Genomic DNA, 16,573 nt, shown 5'->3' with positions numbered 1-16,573 from the left:
GAGAGAGAGAGAGAGAGGAAGGAGAAGGGGAAGGGTGGAGAAGCAAATGGGCGTTTCTTCTGTGTGCCCTGGCCGGGAATCGAACCTGGGACTTCCACACACTGGGCCAACACTCTACCGCTGAGCCAACCAACCAGGGCTGGCAAACTTTTTCTATAAACAAACTGATAGTGAATTTAGGCTTTGCACACATTACATGTGATCTATGTCACATACTTTTGTTTTCTTTTCAAACAACACTTTAAAAAATGTAAATTCTTAGTTCACAGACTATAACTAAAAAACAGGCCATAGGCCACATTTGGCTTGTGGGCTATAGTTTGCCGATACTTGGTGTTTGTGGTAGTGTCGATAATTCCATGTTAACTTGCCTTTTCCATCATGTTAAGTTTCACTTTCTTCCATGTGCCTACTTTCTGTTTCAGTTAGCAGAGATCCACAAAAGAGTAAAGTAGATAAAACTTTGCTGGGAAGAATCGGAATCAGTGCTATGTACTTCTATCATAAGCTGTTGCAGTGGTCTAAGGTACTTCATTAATTTTTTTTTTGGCTTGGTGTATAAAGTGTTAGTTTTAAATTTTTGAACAAAATATAGGTTAAGTTGGGAATTTTCTAATAATCATCACAAGTGACAAAAGGAGCCCCAGACTAGTAAGTGAATTATTAGGTGGTCTAGTAGGCAAATGTGGAGAGGAGGTGACATCAGACTGCTACTGTGAGCAATTTTAGTATAGGGAACGCTTAGGAAGCTCTGCTAAATGTGATTTCTTTGAAGCAATTTTAAATTCAGAATTTATTCTTCACGTTCCTGAGTATCAATCAGCACTGTAATTTTGCAAGAGTTCAAGACACTTTTTAAAAGATGAACTCAGAGGCCCTGGCCAGTTGGCTCAGTGGTAGAGTGTCGGCCTGGCGTGCAGGAGTCCCGAGTTCGATTCCTGCCCAGGGCACACAGGAGAAGCGCCCATCTGCTTCTCCACCCCTCCCCCTTTTCTTCCTCTCTGTCTCTCTCTTCCCCTCCCGCAGCCAAGGCTTCATTGGAGCAAAGATGGCCCGGGCGCTGAGGATGGCTCTGTGGCCTCTGCCTCAGGCGCTAGAATGGCTCTGGACACAACAGAGCAACGCCCCAGAGGGGCAAAGCATCGCTCCCTGGTGGGCATGCCTGGTGGATCCCGGTCAGGCGCATGCGGGAGTCTGTCTGTCTGCCTCCCCGTTTCCAGCTTTGGAAAAATGAAAAGAAAAAAAAAAAAAAGATGAACTCAGAGCCTGACCATGTGGTGGCGCAGTGGATAGAGCGTCGGACTGGGATGTGGAGGACCCAGGTTCGAGACCCCGAGTTCGCCAGCTTGAGCGCAGGCTCATCTGGTTTGAGCAGAAAGCTCACCAGCTTGGACTCAAGGTCACTGGCTCAAGCAAGGGGTTACTTGGTCTGGTGAAGGCCCACAGTCAAGGCACATATGAGAAAGCAATCAATGATCAACTAAGGTGTCGCAACGAAAAACTGATGATTGATGCTTCTCATCTCTCTCTGTTCCTGTCTATCTGTCCCTATCTATCCCTCTCTCTGACTCTGTCTCTGGAAAAAATAATAATAAATAAATAAATAAAAATAAAAAATAAAAGATGAACCCAGAATACTGACAATAGAACTCCATAAAAGTTAACTCCTAGAATGTTCTGTAGTGCTTTATACCATATATCTTAATGTCTGCCTTTGAGGTGTAGCTCAGCATAGAAGTGATCTAGTGATTCAGACCATAAACACCGTCATTCTTTAGATTTCCCTGAAAGGCAGTGGTGGGTTATAGATTTAGTAAAGTAGTGGACACGACAATCCAAAATAGGGAGGCCGTGCTGAGGGCTGGAGTAATACAGAGAAGGGAGCAGAGGAGAGTTCAGTCACTGTTGAATCAACTATTAATGTGTATCTTTTGTTCCTTTCTTCCTATAAAACAATTATTTCAAAATTAAATGGCTTCAGTAACATTTAAGTACATGGTCACTCATACACATACAAAAGTCATGAACTTTTCAAAATTAAAAACAACAGAATCATTGTACAGAAGGTCTTCAGTCTGAAGCCTCCAGGAGTTTTAGTTCTTTTAGTGTGGTGGGCCTGGCATGGGCAGAATGTACCTTGTCCCTTGTCTCACAGTCTAACTTAAGGTTGGTTATAGCATTGATATGTTGGATATTTAATGCTTGAGAAATTAAGCACTACCTAACAAGAAGACCCTTTTTAAAAATACAGATTGGTTTTACTCAAATCTTAGAGTATATTTTAATTTTTTAGGTTATTCTTAAGACGCTGGTGAATTTGTGTTTGTGTGGGGTTTTTTTGTTTTTTGTTTTTTTTTTCATTTTTCTGAAGCTGGAAATGGGGAGGCAGTCAGACAGACTCCCGCATGCGCCCGACTGGGATCCACCCGGCATGCCCACCAGGGGGCGATGCTGTGCCCCTCTGGGGCGTCGCTCTGTTGCATCCAGAGTCATTCTAGCGCCTGAGGCAGAGGCCACAGAGCCATCCCCAGCGCCCGGGCCATCTTTGCTCCAATGGAGCCTTGGCTGCGGGAGAGGGAGAGAGAGACAGAGAGGAAGGAGAGGGGGAGGGGTGGAGAAGCAGATGGGCACTTCTCCTGTGTGCCCTGGGCAGGAATCGAACCCGGGACTCCCGCACGCCAGGCCGACGCTCTACCGCTGAGCCAACCGGCCAGGGCCTGTGTTTGTGTTTGTTTGTTTGTTTGTTTTTTAATTTTTAAAAAAATTTTTTGTATTTCTCTGAAGTTGGAAACGGGGAGGTAGTCAGACAGACTCCTGCATGCGCCCGACCGGGATCCACCCGGCACGCCCACCAGGGGGCGATGCTCTGCCTATCTTGGGGCGTCACTCTGCTGCAATCAGAGCCATTCCAGCGCCTGAGGCAGAGGCCACAGAGCCATCCTCAGCGTCAACTTTGCTCCAATGGAGCCTTGGCTGCGGGAGAGGAAGAGACAGACAGAGAGGAAGGAGAGGGGGAGGGGTGGAGAAGCAGATGGGCGCTTCTCCTGTGTGCCCTGGCCGGGAATCGAACCCGGGACTCCCGCACACCAGGCCGACACTCTACCACTGAGCCAACCAGCCAGGGCCTGTGTTTGTGTTTTAATTCAAACTTTTCACTACCTTATTTAGAACAAACATTATTTTAGTATTTTTAATGAAAACTATTCCTTTTTAACATAAAGGTAAAGCCATTGAAATGAAACTAAAACAGGTGACTCTTGAAAAATGCACTATTTTTATAGTCATATTGAAAGGACCTTGTCATCATTAGTGCATCTGACTCAAATGGTATAAAATATAAAACAGGGATCTAAAAACTGAGAGCCAAATCTGGCCCACACCTTGTTTTTGTACATCTCAGGATCTAAGAGTGTTTTTTACATTTTAAAGAGTTAGAAATTAAAAACAACAATAACCAAAAAGACTGTACAACTGACTGAATGTGACATGCAAAGCCTACAGAATTTACTATCAGACTGTTTACAGAGAAAATTTTCTGGCCCTGGCCGATTGGCTCAGCGGTAGAGCGTCAGCCTGGCGTGCGGGGGACCCGGGTTCGATTCCCGGCCAGGGCACATAGGAGAAGCACCCATTTGCTTCTCCACCACCCCCCTTTCTCTCTGTCTCTCTCTTGCCCTCCCGCAGCCAAAGCTCCATTGGAGCAAAGATGGCCTGGGCGCTGGGGATGGCTCCTTGGCCTCTGCCCCAGGCGCTAGAGTGGCTCTAGTCGCAACAGAGCGACACCCTGGAGGGGCAGAGCATCGCCCCCTGGTGGGCAGAGCATCACCCCTGGTGGGCGTGCCGGGTGGATCCTGGTCGGGCGCTTGTGGGAGTCTGTCTGACTGTCTCTCCCCGTTTCCAGCTTCAGAAAATTTTAAAAAATAAAGAAAGAAAGAAAGAGAGAGAGAGAGAGAGAGAGAGAGAGAGAGAGAGAGAAAGAAAGAAAGAAAGAAAGAAAGAAAGAAAGAAAGAAAGAAAGAAAGAAAGAAAGAAAAGAAAGAAAGAAAAGAAAAGAAAAGAAAGAAAAGAAAATTTTCTGACACCTGGTATAAAACAGTAATATATGCCTAATTTCTGATGTCTGGACTAGAGACAATCTTTATGTAGACGACATGAAATAATCTGTTGAATCAAAGGAACAATTTTCAGCCAACAGTCATTCATTTTTTTCACAATCATTCTTTATCTAAATTTGATAATAACGTCTTCATTTTTACTTTCTCTCCCTGCTAGATCTCAGGGTGATCAACAGAAGAAATGCAAAAACTTATAATCAGTAGTTTTTCACACCAAGGTGTGGAATCCTTTTGCCAAATGAAAGCTTTAGTATAAAACACACGGAAGGAGAACTGCTGAGAGGGGTCCCAGCGGGCGGGGCGGGGGTTGTGACGAGGCAGAGCCCTGCTTGCTCCCTGTCCCCTTACACCTTTGTGGCTGAGCAGGAAAGGGCTTGAGTCGAGTCTCGGAGCAGTTTGACAACTGTCCATCTAGAATGATGATTTAATTTGGATAATTGGTTTCTCTATTATAATCAGTATGACTTTTACCTCTGAAATACTCTAAAATGATTAGTACTCAATTAGTGCTCTTTATTTTTACTCTAGGGAAGGAAGGTCTTAGATAAACTACATGAAATAAAAGTACATTTTACAAGTTTAAAAGGACTTACAGGTCCTGAGAAGTTAGCACCAAGATGTCAAATTGTGAATACTGCAGTAGAAATTTTTCTAAAAAGTGGAAGCCTGGATGGTGCCATTTGGGTATTAAGAGGTAGGTTCTGATACATGCAAGCATAAAATAATTTGTTATAAATTCTTGTCTGTGTAATGGATTACCTTAAATTAGTGATTTTCAACCTTTTTCATCTCAGGCACACACAGGCTAATTATAATTTTTGCCTATCTGATAAAAAAAAAGAATAGGTATAATTTTGATTCATTCACACCAGACAGCTATTGTTGTGTTGGCTGTTGTCATTTTTTTATTTGACAATCAAAGGGAAAAGAGGTCAGTGACCCTGACTAAATAGTCAGGTATTACATGCTTTAAAAGTTTTTGTGGCACACCAGTTGAAAATCATTGCCTTAATTGATACTGAATTGTGGATGATAATTTGGTCTAAACCCTAGTAGTCATATAGGTAGGAAAGGTGGTTGTTGTAGAAAATGAAAAGAGAAAGTTGCCTGACCAGGTGGTGGCACAGTGGATAGCATTGACATGGGGACACTGAGGACCCAGGTTTTAAACCCCAAGGTTGCCAGCTTGAGCATAGGGTTGCCAGATTGGGTGCGGGATCATAGACATGAATGAGCCCAAGATAGCTGGCTTGAGCAAGGGCTCATTGGCTCAGCTTGAGCCCCCAGTCAAGGCATGCATAAGAGGCAATCAATGAATAACTAAAGTACGCAACTACAAGTTGATACTTCTCATCTCTCTCCCTTTCTCTCTCTCTCATGTTAAAATAATAGTAATAATAATGTGTCATTAACATCCACTGTATAAGTTGTTTCTAATAAATTTCTGAGTAAATATATTTAACTTTTGTCACTTTCCAAAAGGTATTTAAAAACATTAGTTGTGATATATTAAGTGTAATTTTCATAGTGTTGTATTAGTACTGTTTTTCTTTTTGGAAGAGTCAGAATGGATAATCAATACACCACAATGGCCTTGTGATAGAGTGGACGTCCTCATTCGACATAATCTGCTCTGTACAATTGCACATGAAATCTTAGCCAAGAGCCTTTACAAAGAGACATTTGAAGTTTTGCAAAATCTACCAGGTTTTCAAAATTCTCCAGGTATGTTTTTAAAAGTCCAGCTCAATTATCTCTTGCCCATCTGGTATTTAACTGTTAATAAGAAACAGTTCCCACCTGTTTTGGTTGAGTTTCATATTCCAGCGTGTATTTTTAATGAAGTTATTTCCTGTAAAATGTGTTTTCTGCAAGTTGAATATGCTTTCCTGATGGTTTAAAGGAACGAAAAGCAGAGCTGCTTATCTGCACGTTGTTTGTCAGCAGTTCCTAACGGAAGCCTTTAATCATCCCTTTCCCCACCTGTCATCAGCAAACAGGATGTTACATGTCTCCAGCAAGCTTTACACCCTTAAAAACTTTCATTGCACTGGAATAATGAAGAATACTTTTTTCACTACTTAATATAGAACTTGGTTTTCATTAGCGTAGGGCATAGGTAAACATGATCTAAGTAGAAGAAATTAAGTAGAGGACAAATTCAAAGAAAGAGAATGCTGATGTGGGCAGTGGTCGGTGGTGCTCTTGCATGCTCAGGTCATCTGTGGACAGGAAGAGGGGGCCCATGCTGAGGGAAATGAGCACTGGCTTTGCGTGGGGGTTCAGAGTGGTGGGCTAGCATTTAATGAAAACATTCACTTGAGGGCCACCCCGCAGTGCTTGATCAAAGTTGGTGTTTTAAGAACATTCCTCTGGTGCTAATGTTTAGGAACATGCCAAAGGTAAGGAGATTAGTTTCCTGAAAAGGTCGGGACCACTAAAAGATCCTAAAGTGATTCAAGTCCTAGAGACTAACTAGGTTATAGATTGAATTGACTAAATATAGGGAATAAAAGACTTGGAAGTTTCCAAGGTAACTTCACTTTCTTCTAATGAAGAATAGAAAGGAATAGACATACCTAACAAAGAATATTTTTAAATTGAGAGTGAATATTTACGAGGGGATGGTTTATTTTTAGTCATGGGAAATAGATGTCTGAGGTCTGAACTATAGATAGAATGCAAGCGGACCGTGCAGTCATCCAGCGGGACACTGCAGCTGCAGTCACGTGAGGGGGTCATAGACAGGTGTTCCCGCACCCTTCAGAATCCTTGTCGAGCTTCCTTTCATATTCTTCATTACAAAGTAAATGGAGGCGGTTCGCTTTTGTTGAGTGCCTTTCTGTTCGTTACTTAGAGAATATATGAAAATGATTACATCTTACTGACTGTAATTCCTAAAGTGCCGAGGGGAGAGGTAAGTAGAAAGAGAGAGAAGTTGGGGAGGCCACGGTAGATGAATTTCATTGTGTCAATTCTGTTTTCCTTTTCAGGAGCTGTGGAGGTCTCACAGTACAGCCTTCTTTTTAATAAACTTCTAGATGCCTGTATAGAAAGCAAGAGTCTTGTTGTCTCATCCTCTGTAGCAGAATTCATGGTTTCAAAGAACATCCCTATTGATTTTTCCTTTCTTAGAAGATTAATTACTTCTTTAGGAAGGAGTTGTTTATGGCCCAAAGCCAGAGACCACTACAAATGTAAGTTACATTTAAATTTTTTTAACTTAATAATAATTTGACTTTGATTTTATAACCCTGAATCCTTGTATGTTATTTACAACTAGATATTCAAATATGTACAAAGAGCAGTTGATACACATTCAGAGATAGTAGTATAAATAGATTTGTGCTCTGTTTTGAAACCTACTATTTCTTGTTTCTAATTACTATATAGTTATTCCTTTGTACATTATCAGTATGTCCATTGGAGGGTCTGCAAAGGGGGGAAATGACAGGATTTGAACCAATTAGGTGTATCTTATAAATATGTAGGAGTAACACAAGGGAGAATGAAGTTTAGGAACTTATTTTATTTATTCCTGCTATGTCCCTGATTTTTAAAACTTAGAATATTTTGTAGTAGGTGATATAGAAAATACAGGGGCTGCCATTACAGTGAACGTGATGCATAAGTTTTTCGCATGGCTCCTGGTCATAGACCGTGCCAGTCTATTCGCAGCTGTTTCTCTCTAACCAGTAAGCCTGGAAAACAAATGCTCTCTCTAGCCCCACCACCTCACAGGTATTTTAATTAAAAAGTCATTCCGGGTAGACTTACATCTAGAAGACAATTCTTTTCTGCCTTCCTGCAGCAGTTCATCTAATATTTCCATTTCTGTCACTGTCATGTATATAACAAACATTCGAATGCCTCACATTTGTCACCACTGTGCCAGATGTGCCAAACATTCCAGTTGCCCTTTCCTGCCCAAACCCTCCCTGAACCTGGGAGCACTTTTCACACTACCAGCAGCGATCAGTTTAGCACGTGCAAAGTTTATTCCCTAGTGAAACGGGAAAGAAAATACATATTACTGTGCATTACAGCTAGGAAGGTTAAGTTTGATTTGATAAAATTTTATTTTAGCTATATATATACATATAGGTATGTTTATAGTGTCATTGGGTAAAATATTTCTTACAGTAGGTTACAATAAAAAAAGGTTTTGAAAGCAGAATCTGAAAAAAGGATGATCAAAAATTTAGAGAAAAGGTAGAATTGTTTGTTCCTAACACCCCATTTGAATTTTGTGGTTATGTTTCATATCCTTATACTGTTTCCCTGCAGACTGCTGGAAATCACACACAAAGTATAAATGTACTATTTGCTATAATTTCTTGATTTTCGTTTTTAGAACCAACATCAGTGGGGTTATTTATTTTTAAATAATTGTACAATTTGGGGAAAAGACAATCAGAATGTATTTGCATGCCACAAGAACAAAGTGTAAACTTGGAAACATTTAAATGAAACTTATGTGAACCTTTCTATTTAGTTGTAAATAAAATTTTGTATTAAAACAACTAAACTTAATCATTTATTTTTAAATTTTTGTTAAGATATATGTATTAAGCTTTACTGAGATAGAATTCAAATACCATACAAATTACAGTTCACCTATTTTAAGTCAATGGTATTTTTTTGTATATTTGCAGAGTTGTGCAACCATTACAATAATCAATTTAGAACATTTTCATCATGCCAGAAAGAAACACCATATCCATTAGTAGCCACTCTGTACCCCCCAATTTCTTCAAGCCCAATTATTGAAAAAAATTTTTAATTTATTATTTCAGTGGGAGGGGGAGAGAGAGAAGGGGGGGAAGGAGCAGGAAGCATCAAGTCACTTCTGTATGTGCCTTGACCAGGGTTTCAAACCAGGGACCTCAGCATTCCAGGTCAACGCTTTATCCATTGTGCCACCACAGGTCAGGCTGATAATTTATTTTTAAAGATTTTTTTTTAAATCAGTGTGGTGTTAATGCATGGGCACAATTCAGTCCTTTTTTTTTGTAGCACTTTCCTTCTATCTAAACACATCTATGCCTAATTTTATATGCAGTGAAACTTCTGGAATATATGCAAGTGAAGTTCCAGATAAATAATATCTTGGGGTTCTTTTAAATGTACCAGAATTATAAAACAAAATGAGTAATTTATGGTCACTAACCAGTCTTCAAAACATCTCATTTCCTGACAGTGTTGACATTTAAAATATCATTGGAGCCTGACTGGTAGTGGTGCAGTGGATACAGCATCGACCTGGGACACTGAGGTCCCAGGTTCGAAACCCCAAGGTTGCCGGCTTGAGCATGGGTTCATCCAGTTTGAGCGTGGGATCATAAACGTGACCCATGGTTTCTGGCTTGAGCCCAAAGGTCACTGGCTTGAAGCCAAGGTCGCTGGCTTGAGCAAGGGGTCACTGGCTGGCTTGGCTGGAGCCCCCCAGTCAAGGCACACATGAGAAGAAATTGATGAATAACTAAAATGATGCAGCTACGAGTTGAAACTTCTTATCTCTCTCCCTTTTTGTCTCTTTCTAAAAAAAAATTATACATATGTGTGTGTGTGTGTGTGTGTGTGTGTGTGTGTGTGTGTGTCATTGGCACTCTCTTTAGATTTATCTCACATATAGCTTATTAACATTTACTAGAAAAGCCTTTCAGTGCCTTATCCAGTAGGCATCCCTTACCCACAGTTTTGCTTTCTGCAATTTCAGTTCCCTGCAGTCACCATGATCCAAAAATATTTCATGGAAAATTCCAGAAATAAACAATTTATAATTTTTAAATAGCACAGTTTGAGTAGCATGGTGAAATCTCAACACTCTCCAGCTCTGTGCACCCTAGACATTAATCATCCCTTTGTCCAGTACGTCCACTCTGTATACGCTACCAGCCCGTTAGTCACTGAGTGGCCATCTGGGTCGTCAGACTGACTGTCACTGCATCTTAGTGCTCATGTTCACGTCACCCTTATTTTACTTTGCCCTTTGAGTAGTATGAACGTTCATGTACGTCCTCACTCAAAGGGTTAACAAAAAACTCACTATTCAAAGGGTTAATCATGGCCCCAAAGGGCAAGAGTAGTGATGCTGGCAATTTGGATATGCCAAAGAGAAGCCATAAAGTATATGCATGTATAGGAAAAAACACAGTGTGTATAGGGCTCAGTATCATTTGTGGTTTCAGGCCTCCACCGGGAGTGTTTAACCACATTGCCCAACCAATCACATCTCCAAGTACTATTAACGGCTGTGGTACCTGTGCCTTTGTTTTGCTTTTTTAAAAATATTTTTTACATGGCCTGACCTGTGGTGGTGCAGTGGATAAAGCGTCGACCTGGAAATGCTGAGGTCGCCGGTTCAACACCCTGGGCTTGCCTGGTCAAGGCACATATGGGAGTTGATGCTTCCAGCTCCTCCCCCCCTTCTCTCTCTCTGTCTCTCCTCTCTCTCTCTCTCTCTCTCTTTGTCTCTCCCTCTCCTCTCTAAAAAAATGAATAAATAAAAAAAATTTTTTTAATATTTTTTACATCTTTATTGAGATCATTTCACATTCCCTAAAATTCATTCATTTAGAAAGTGTACAGTGCCTACCTTCCCACACACAATAAAAAATCTGTAGATAACTTTTGGCTCCCCCAAAATGTAACTACTATAAAAGCACTATAAATAAGCCTGGCGTGGTTGCTCAGTGGATAGAGCGTTGACCTGGAATGCTGAGGTCTCTGGTTCAAAACCCTGGGCTTGCCCGGTCAAGGCACATGCGGCAAGCAAGCAGTGAACAACTAACGGTGAAGCAGCTAGGAGTTGGTATTTCTTGCCCCCCTCTTCCTCTCTCTGTAAAAATCAATAAATAAAAAATTTTAAAACACCATATAAATAAGAGTACTCAATACTATGTGATAGAAAATCTTCTAATTGTAAATTTGTTTTTCTTTCTCCATTTTAGGTTCCTAATTCAAGATAGGCAATAATTATAAGTATCTGTAGTTGCTTTTAGACTAGGTCCCATTAAAACAAAACCCAAGTAGCTATTCTGGTTTGTAGTTATTTTGAAACTTCTCATCTTATGTTGTGTTGACTATAGCTTCAAATAAATGGTTGTCATGATGAGACTCAAAAGTCATTTTTCATGGTTTTTAAAACATGTTTCACTTCATATTTAATGTTTCAAAAACATTTTACAGGAATAATTGTACCAGGATAAGCTCATTGCCATGTAATCTGTGTAATAAATCTGCTTCTAATGTGAAGAATTATTCTGTACTAGAAGTAATTATCACCTATGGATATTTTGGAAGTCTGGGTTTTCACCTGTTAGAGTTTTAGTAAAGTTTGATCTATTATTTGATTTTCAGGTGCTCTTTCGTTGGGTTGCTATCCACCATTAGAGGGAAATTTATATCAAAAGCTTCTGCAGATTCCTTCTTACTTATCTGAGATTGAAATGCTTTTAGCTATTGAAATCTTCCTGGTAGCTAATGCTAGTAGTATACAGAGTCCTGGTACTCCTACACCGACGCTGCAGATAGTTTTGAAAAGGTTGGTTGCTATAACTTCTAATTGAACTCTGAAAGCATGTCATGACTCCCTCCACCTGTCCTAGGATGTAAATGTTGAATATATTCATATATATGTTTATATGTGTGTGTGTGCTTATATATGTTTATACTTATATAATTGTGTAGTGTATATTTACAATCTTTGGTAACATTTAAATTGAGAAAGAATGTGACCTATTTGAGACTTACAAACCAAACAAAACAGTAGCATTCATTAAAACTAACAACTTCACAAAGATGCTGTAGACGTTCAAAGAAATGAGTCCTCTTTAGATATCGATCTTTTTCATATACTAAGAATTGTTAGATAAGTACTTGAAAGTTATTTATACTTTTGGTCAACACAAAGATCAAAGTGCCTGGTCTAAAAGGGAAATACGTGATAGTTTATTAGGTTCAGTCAAGAATTCTGTTGAAAAGAAACCCATCAGCCTAGTTTCTATATTTTAAAATGTTGTTGTAAATGCATAAATATTAGTGCAGCTGTTGGACCAGATTAGTCCCTTCAAATAATTTTGTTCCAAGTCCCAAAACTTAGGCTTATACCATTCCAATTTCTTGTCTGCCTTATCAAATAAAACTTGTGATATAAGAGTCTCATGGGATTTCTCGGCTTTTTAAAAATTTCTTACTGGATTTATTGGGGGGACATTGGTTAATACAATTATACAGGTTTCAGGTGCACAATTCTATAATACATCATCTGTCTTTTGCACTGTTATCACCACCTCAAGTCAAGTCTCCCTCCATCACCATTTGTCCCCCTCTGTCTTCTTCTGCCTCCCCCACCCCCTTTCCCTCCCGCAGTCCCCACACCATTGTCGGTGTCTGTAAGGTTTTTTCTTTGCTTAATCCCTGCACCTGTTTCACCCAACCCCTCAACTCCCCTGCCCTGTGACAGCTGTCAATCTCTTCTCCGTATCTCTGAGTCGGTTTCTGTTTTGTTCGTTAGATTCCACGCATAAGTGAAATTATATAGTACTTGTCTTTGTCTGACTGGCTTATTTCTCTTAGCATAATAATCTCCAGGTCCATATAGGCTGACCCAAAGGTAAAATTTCCTTCTTTTTTTACAGCTGAGTAGTATTCCATTGTGTATATGTACCTCAGCTTTTTGATCCACTCATCTACTGATGGGCACTTGGGCTGCTTCCAGATCTTGACTATCGTAAATAATGCTGCAGTGAATATAGGGGTGCATATATTCTTTTGAATTAATATTTCGGGATTCTTTGGATATATGGGGCACTCCTGTTTTAGAGAGGACAAGAACTTTGCTTCAGTTTACTGGTGTTACAAATCCAATCCTCACATTCAATATTCTGTCAGTTACCTATTACTCTATATAAATTATCCCAAAATTTAGTGGCTTAAAACAGTAAGTATTAGTTTCTGTGGGCCAGGAATTTTAGAGGAGCTTAGCAGGAAGGTTCTGGCTCAGGGTCTGCCGCATGGTTGGAGTCAGGATGTGGTCAAGAGCTGCAGTCACCTACCTGACGGCTTGACTGGGGTGGGAGAATCCATTTCCTAGATGGCTCACTTACATGGATGTTGGCAGGAAGCCTCAGTTCCTTGCCACATGGGCCCTATTATAGTTTCCTTGAGTGTCTTCATGACATGACAGCTAACTGCTTTCAGAGTGAGCAATCCAGCAAGGACAAAGCTGGGGGGTTTTGGTTTTTTGTTTGTTTTTTTACCTATGTCAAGAACTGTGAAGGCTCTGAGATTTAACCTGGTGGGAGGCTACAAACCAGCCTGCCAGTTTCATGGATCCTAGCATAAGACACCAGACTCCTGGGTTGTAAACAGAGGGTTTTACTATTTATGATACAGCAAGCAGCATGTTTATCTGCATATTTCTTTCTCTTCCTCTTGCCCCCAAGTCTCACAGGTGGGCCCAGATGGATACTTGTACATGCAGTAGGCACTAGTAGAGCAGAAGAATCCTGAACTTAGTGCATCCAAATTATAATAGGTACTTAAGCATGCCTGCTCCCTTGCCTTGCAGGGAAACATTATCTCCATCTTGCGAGGTTGTAATAAGCCTACCCTTTCCCCCAGAAGGAAAAACTGTGTCTTTCAAGGTCAGTCACTATATAAACATCCTTGAAATCCAGAACAGAGGTAGTTAGTGTCTCTGCTCTCCAAAATTCCAGAAAAGCAAGGGGCCCATGGAGAATTGTCATTTAACAATCTAGCATCCAGAATTGCATACTGACATTTCTCTCTTACTCAGTTTGTGATGAGGCATTTAATCTAGCCCATATTTAAAACAAATTAGGAAATACTTTTAGGGCCACCTTCTTTTCTAAACCAACTGAAACAGGCTTTTTTTTTTCTCATTTTAGTTCTGTTCTTAAAGTTTCCTTATTTACCCTGTGCATTACAGAGGCTGAGGCACTGGGCTCCCTTGTCATCCTAATGAGGATGTTTCCTCATAGCTTCACGTTCTACACACACATATGCAGCCTCTGAATTCATTGTTGAATTATAGGCATATTTGTGACCCCAGTATATAACCAGTGACATGCCTAGATCTTTGATTCTGTCCAAACCAATATTGTTTTCTTATCATTCTGAGCCACATCTTATTACATCTATGAGAGAATTTTACTCATCTTTAGTCTCAAAAACTGCACATACAAGGCCCAATCTACCAGATTCCAGGCACCAATTCCTAAGCCAGAAGGTACTAGAAGGCATCTGACCTATCTTTTCTCTCTGTGGCCACTGATTCCTATTCCAAGTGGAAGTCCTCACTCCTGCCACTCTGTGGACCACACTGTGGTGTTAACGCAGGCAGGCTCGTTTGTGGGACTTGCTGCTGGACTCTGTAGATGCCAAGAGCGGATGTAGTGAACACAAAGGAAAAGTGATCCTTCATATAATAGCCATAATTCTAAATACTTCCTGCTCCCTACCCCATAGAAGAAATGGCCATTGGCTATGCATTTTATAACATTTGGAGACTAGAAAAATAAATTCTAGCACTTTGTGAAGTACTTTAAATCAGGACTGAAGAAAAATAACCAGAAATTTAGTAAAGGGATAGAGCTACATTTTCTGTTATAAACTGTTAGCTACCTAGTAAGTATATGCTTATAAAAATAGCCAATATCAAGGTAAAACATGTGACTGTAACTCCAAACTTGATTAAATTCAGCACTCTTTGTGCACTGTAATGAAAAATTATACAATCATTAACTTTAAAAATACAAAGATTGTTATTAGCAGTTTTTTGATCAGTATTTTCCAAACGGCAGGTTGTAGTCCATTTGTGTAGTGAAATCAATTTAGGGGTTGCGACCACATTATTAAAAATGAGACCATAGAAAATAGAGTACATTGTCTTAGGGTCTGTCTTGTTTCCTGAAACTACAATTTTTATGTATGAGGATGTACTAGGTTCCAAAACAAAATGTCTTTCCTATTGTGTCACAGTCAAAAAAGCTTGAAAGCCACAGGTAGAAGAATATAGTAAAAAGTCTGTCATAACTAGTACTAATAAATGTAAATAACTATCTTTTAAAGAAACTCTATAGCTTCTTAGAGTTTCTAACTTTGTGAGGTCTTTACTTTGTAGATGTGAAGAAAACAAATCTTGGAGCAAAGATGATTATCAAGCTGCAGTGGAAAGGTTAATGATGGCTGCTCGTTTGTCGGATCCAAAGCTTTTTGTTAAGCACATGACTGTCAACGTTAATAAGGAACAAGTTTATAGTTTGGAACACTGTTCTTCCCTGAAATGGTTGAAAAAAAATATGAAGTGGGCTGGAAAGGTTTGGCTTTTCAGTAACCATTAGTTAATACCTTTCTTAAGTTCAAGTAATCATTGTTGAAAATAAAAGGCAATAAAAATAAAGGTGGTTTCCACCATATTCAGCTTTGCCCTTTACTGATTTACAGTAAGTTAATAGTTTTTTTTTGTTTTTGTTTTTTGTGAGAAGTGGGGAGACAGAGACAGACTCCCGCATGTGCCCTGACGGGGCTCTACCCAGCAAGACCACTACCAGGCCATGCTCTGCCTGTCTGGGCTGCTGCTCCGTTGCTCAGCAACTGAGATATTTTAGCTCCTGAGGCAAGGCCATGGAGCCATCCTCAGCACCCAGTGCCAACTTTGCTCAAACAATTCAAGCCATGGCTGCAGGAGGGGAAGAGAGAGATGGGGGGGAGAAGCAGATGGTCGCTTCTCCTGTGTGCTCTGGGAATCAAACCTGTTACTTCCACATGCTGGGCCAGTGCTCTACCACTGAGCCAGCCAGCCAGGGCCAAGTTAATAGTTTTCAAAAATGAAAATTTGTATTGATATACACAATTTTTAATGGTTTTATCCCCACAGAAGTGACTTTTCAAATTACTTTTTGATTTTTTTTTAAGTTAGGTTTGTTGAAACTTGTTTTCTGAAACTACAATTTTTATTGTAGTTTAAGTAGGGTAAATCTGTATTCTGAAATTCAAACATTGAAAAATCACAAACTGAATATTATGCATTTAATAAGAGAAAGACATAATGGGAAATGTGCAAGCTAGTATTCAGAAAAACCTTTAGGGGTATGAAATTGGTTGCGTCTGTGCTCAGTCCAGTTTCTAAAGCCTATTCCACAAATGTAAAATTGAAAAGTAATATTGAAAATGACTCAAACACTAAAATTCCAGAGTACATTCTGAGTTACACCAAAAATGTTTTAATTACCTTATGAATAGTTTTCCTTTAGCGTATCTTAGAATACTATATGTATTTTGAAACTATATTAGGTATGACTAACAAGTATTTTAAACACATATATCACAACTTAAATATCCAAACAAGAACTGTCCCTTCCAAACCACCTTAGGAAGCTAAAACTGCTTTTCTCGTCATCTTCAGAATCTGTACCACAGTCATTCTCCGT

The 16,573-nt window shown here is 39.9% G+C and overlaps 1 protein-coding gene across 1 annotated transcript in view; it reads left to right on the top strand.

The window, feature by feature from the left end:
* The window catches only part of TOPAZ1 (testis and ovary specific TOPAZ 1), a 47,805-nt gene extending 32,284 nt beyond the window's left edge, over nt 1–15,521 (top strand). Inside the window, exons 15-20 of the mRNA XM_066351231.1 lie at nt 426–526; nt 4,644–4,809; nt 5,676–5,840; nt 7,109–7,312; nt 11,478–11,661; nt 15,265–15,521. Coding sequence (XP_066207328.1) covers nt 426–526; nt 4,644–4,809; nt 5,676–5,840; nt 7,109–7,312; nt 11,478–11,661; nt 15,265–15,484 — 1,040 coding nt within the window. The 3' untranslated portion in view covers nt 15,485–15,521. The remainder of the gene's footprint in view (nt 1–425; nt 527–4,643; nt 4,810–5,675; nt 5,841–7,108; nt 7,313–11,477; nt 11,662–15,264) is intronic.
* The last annotated feature ends 1,052 nt before the right edge of the window (nt 15,522–16,573 follow it).

The sequence above is a fragment of the Saccopteryx leptura genome, chromosome 10, assembly GCF_036850995.1.
Source record: "Saccopteryx leptura isolate mSacLep1 chromosome 10, mSacLep1_pri_phased_curated, whole genome shotgun sequence".
Classification (NCBI taxonomy): Eukaryota; Metazoa; Chordata; class Mammalia; order Chiroptera; family Emballonuridae; genus Saccopteryx; species Saccopteryx leptura.
The sequence above is the reverse complement of the archived record's forward strand: the minus strand, read 5'-3'. Positions and strand labels throughout refer to the sequence as shown.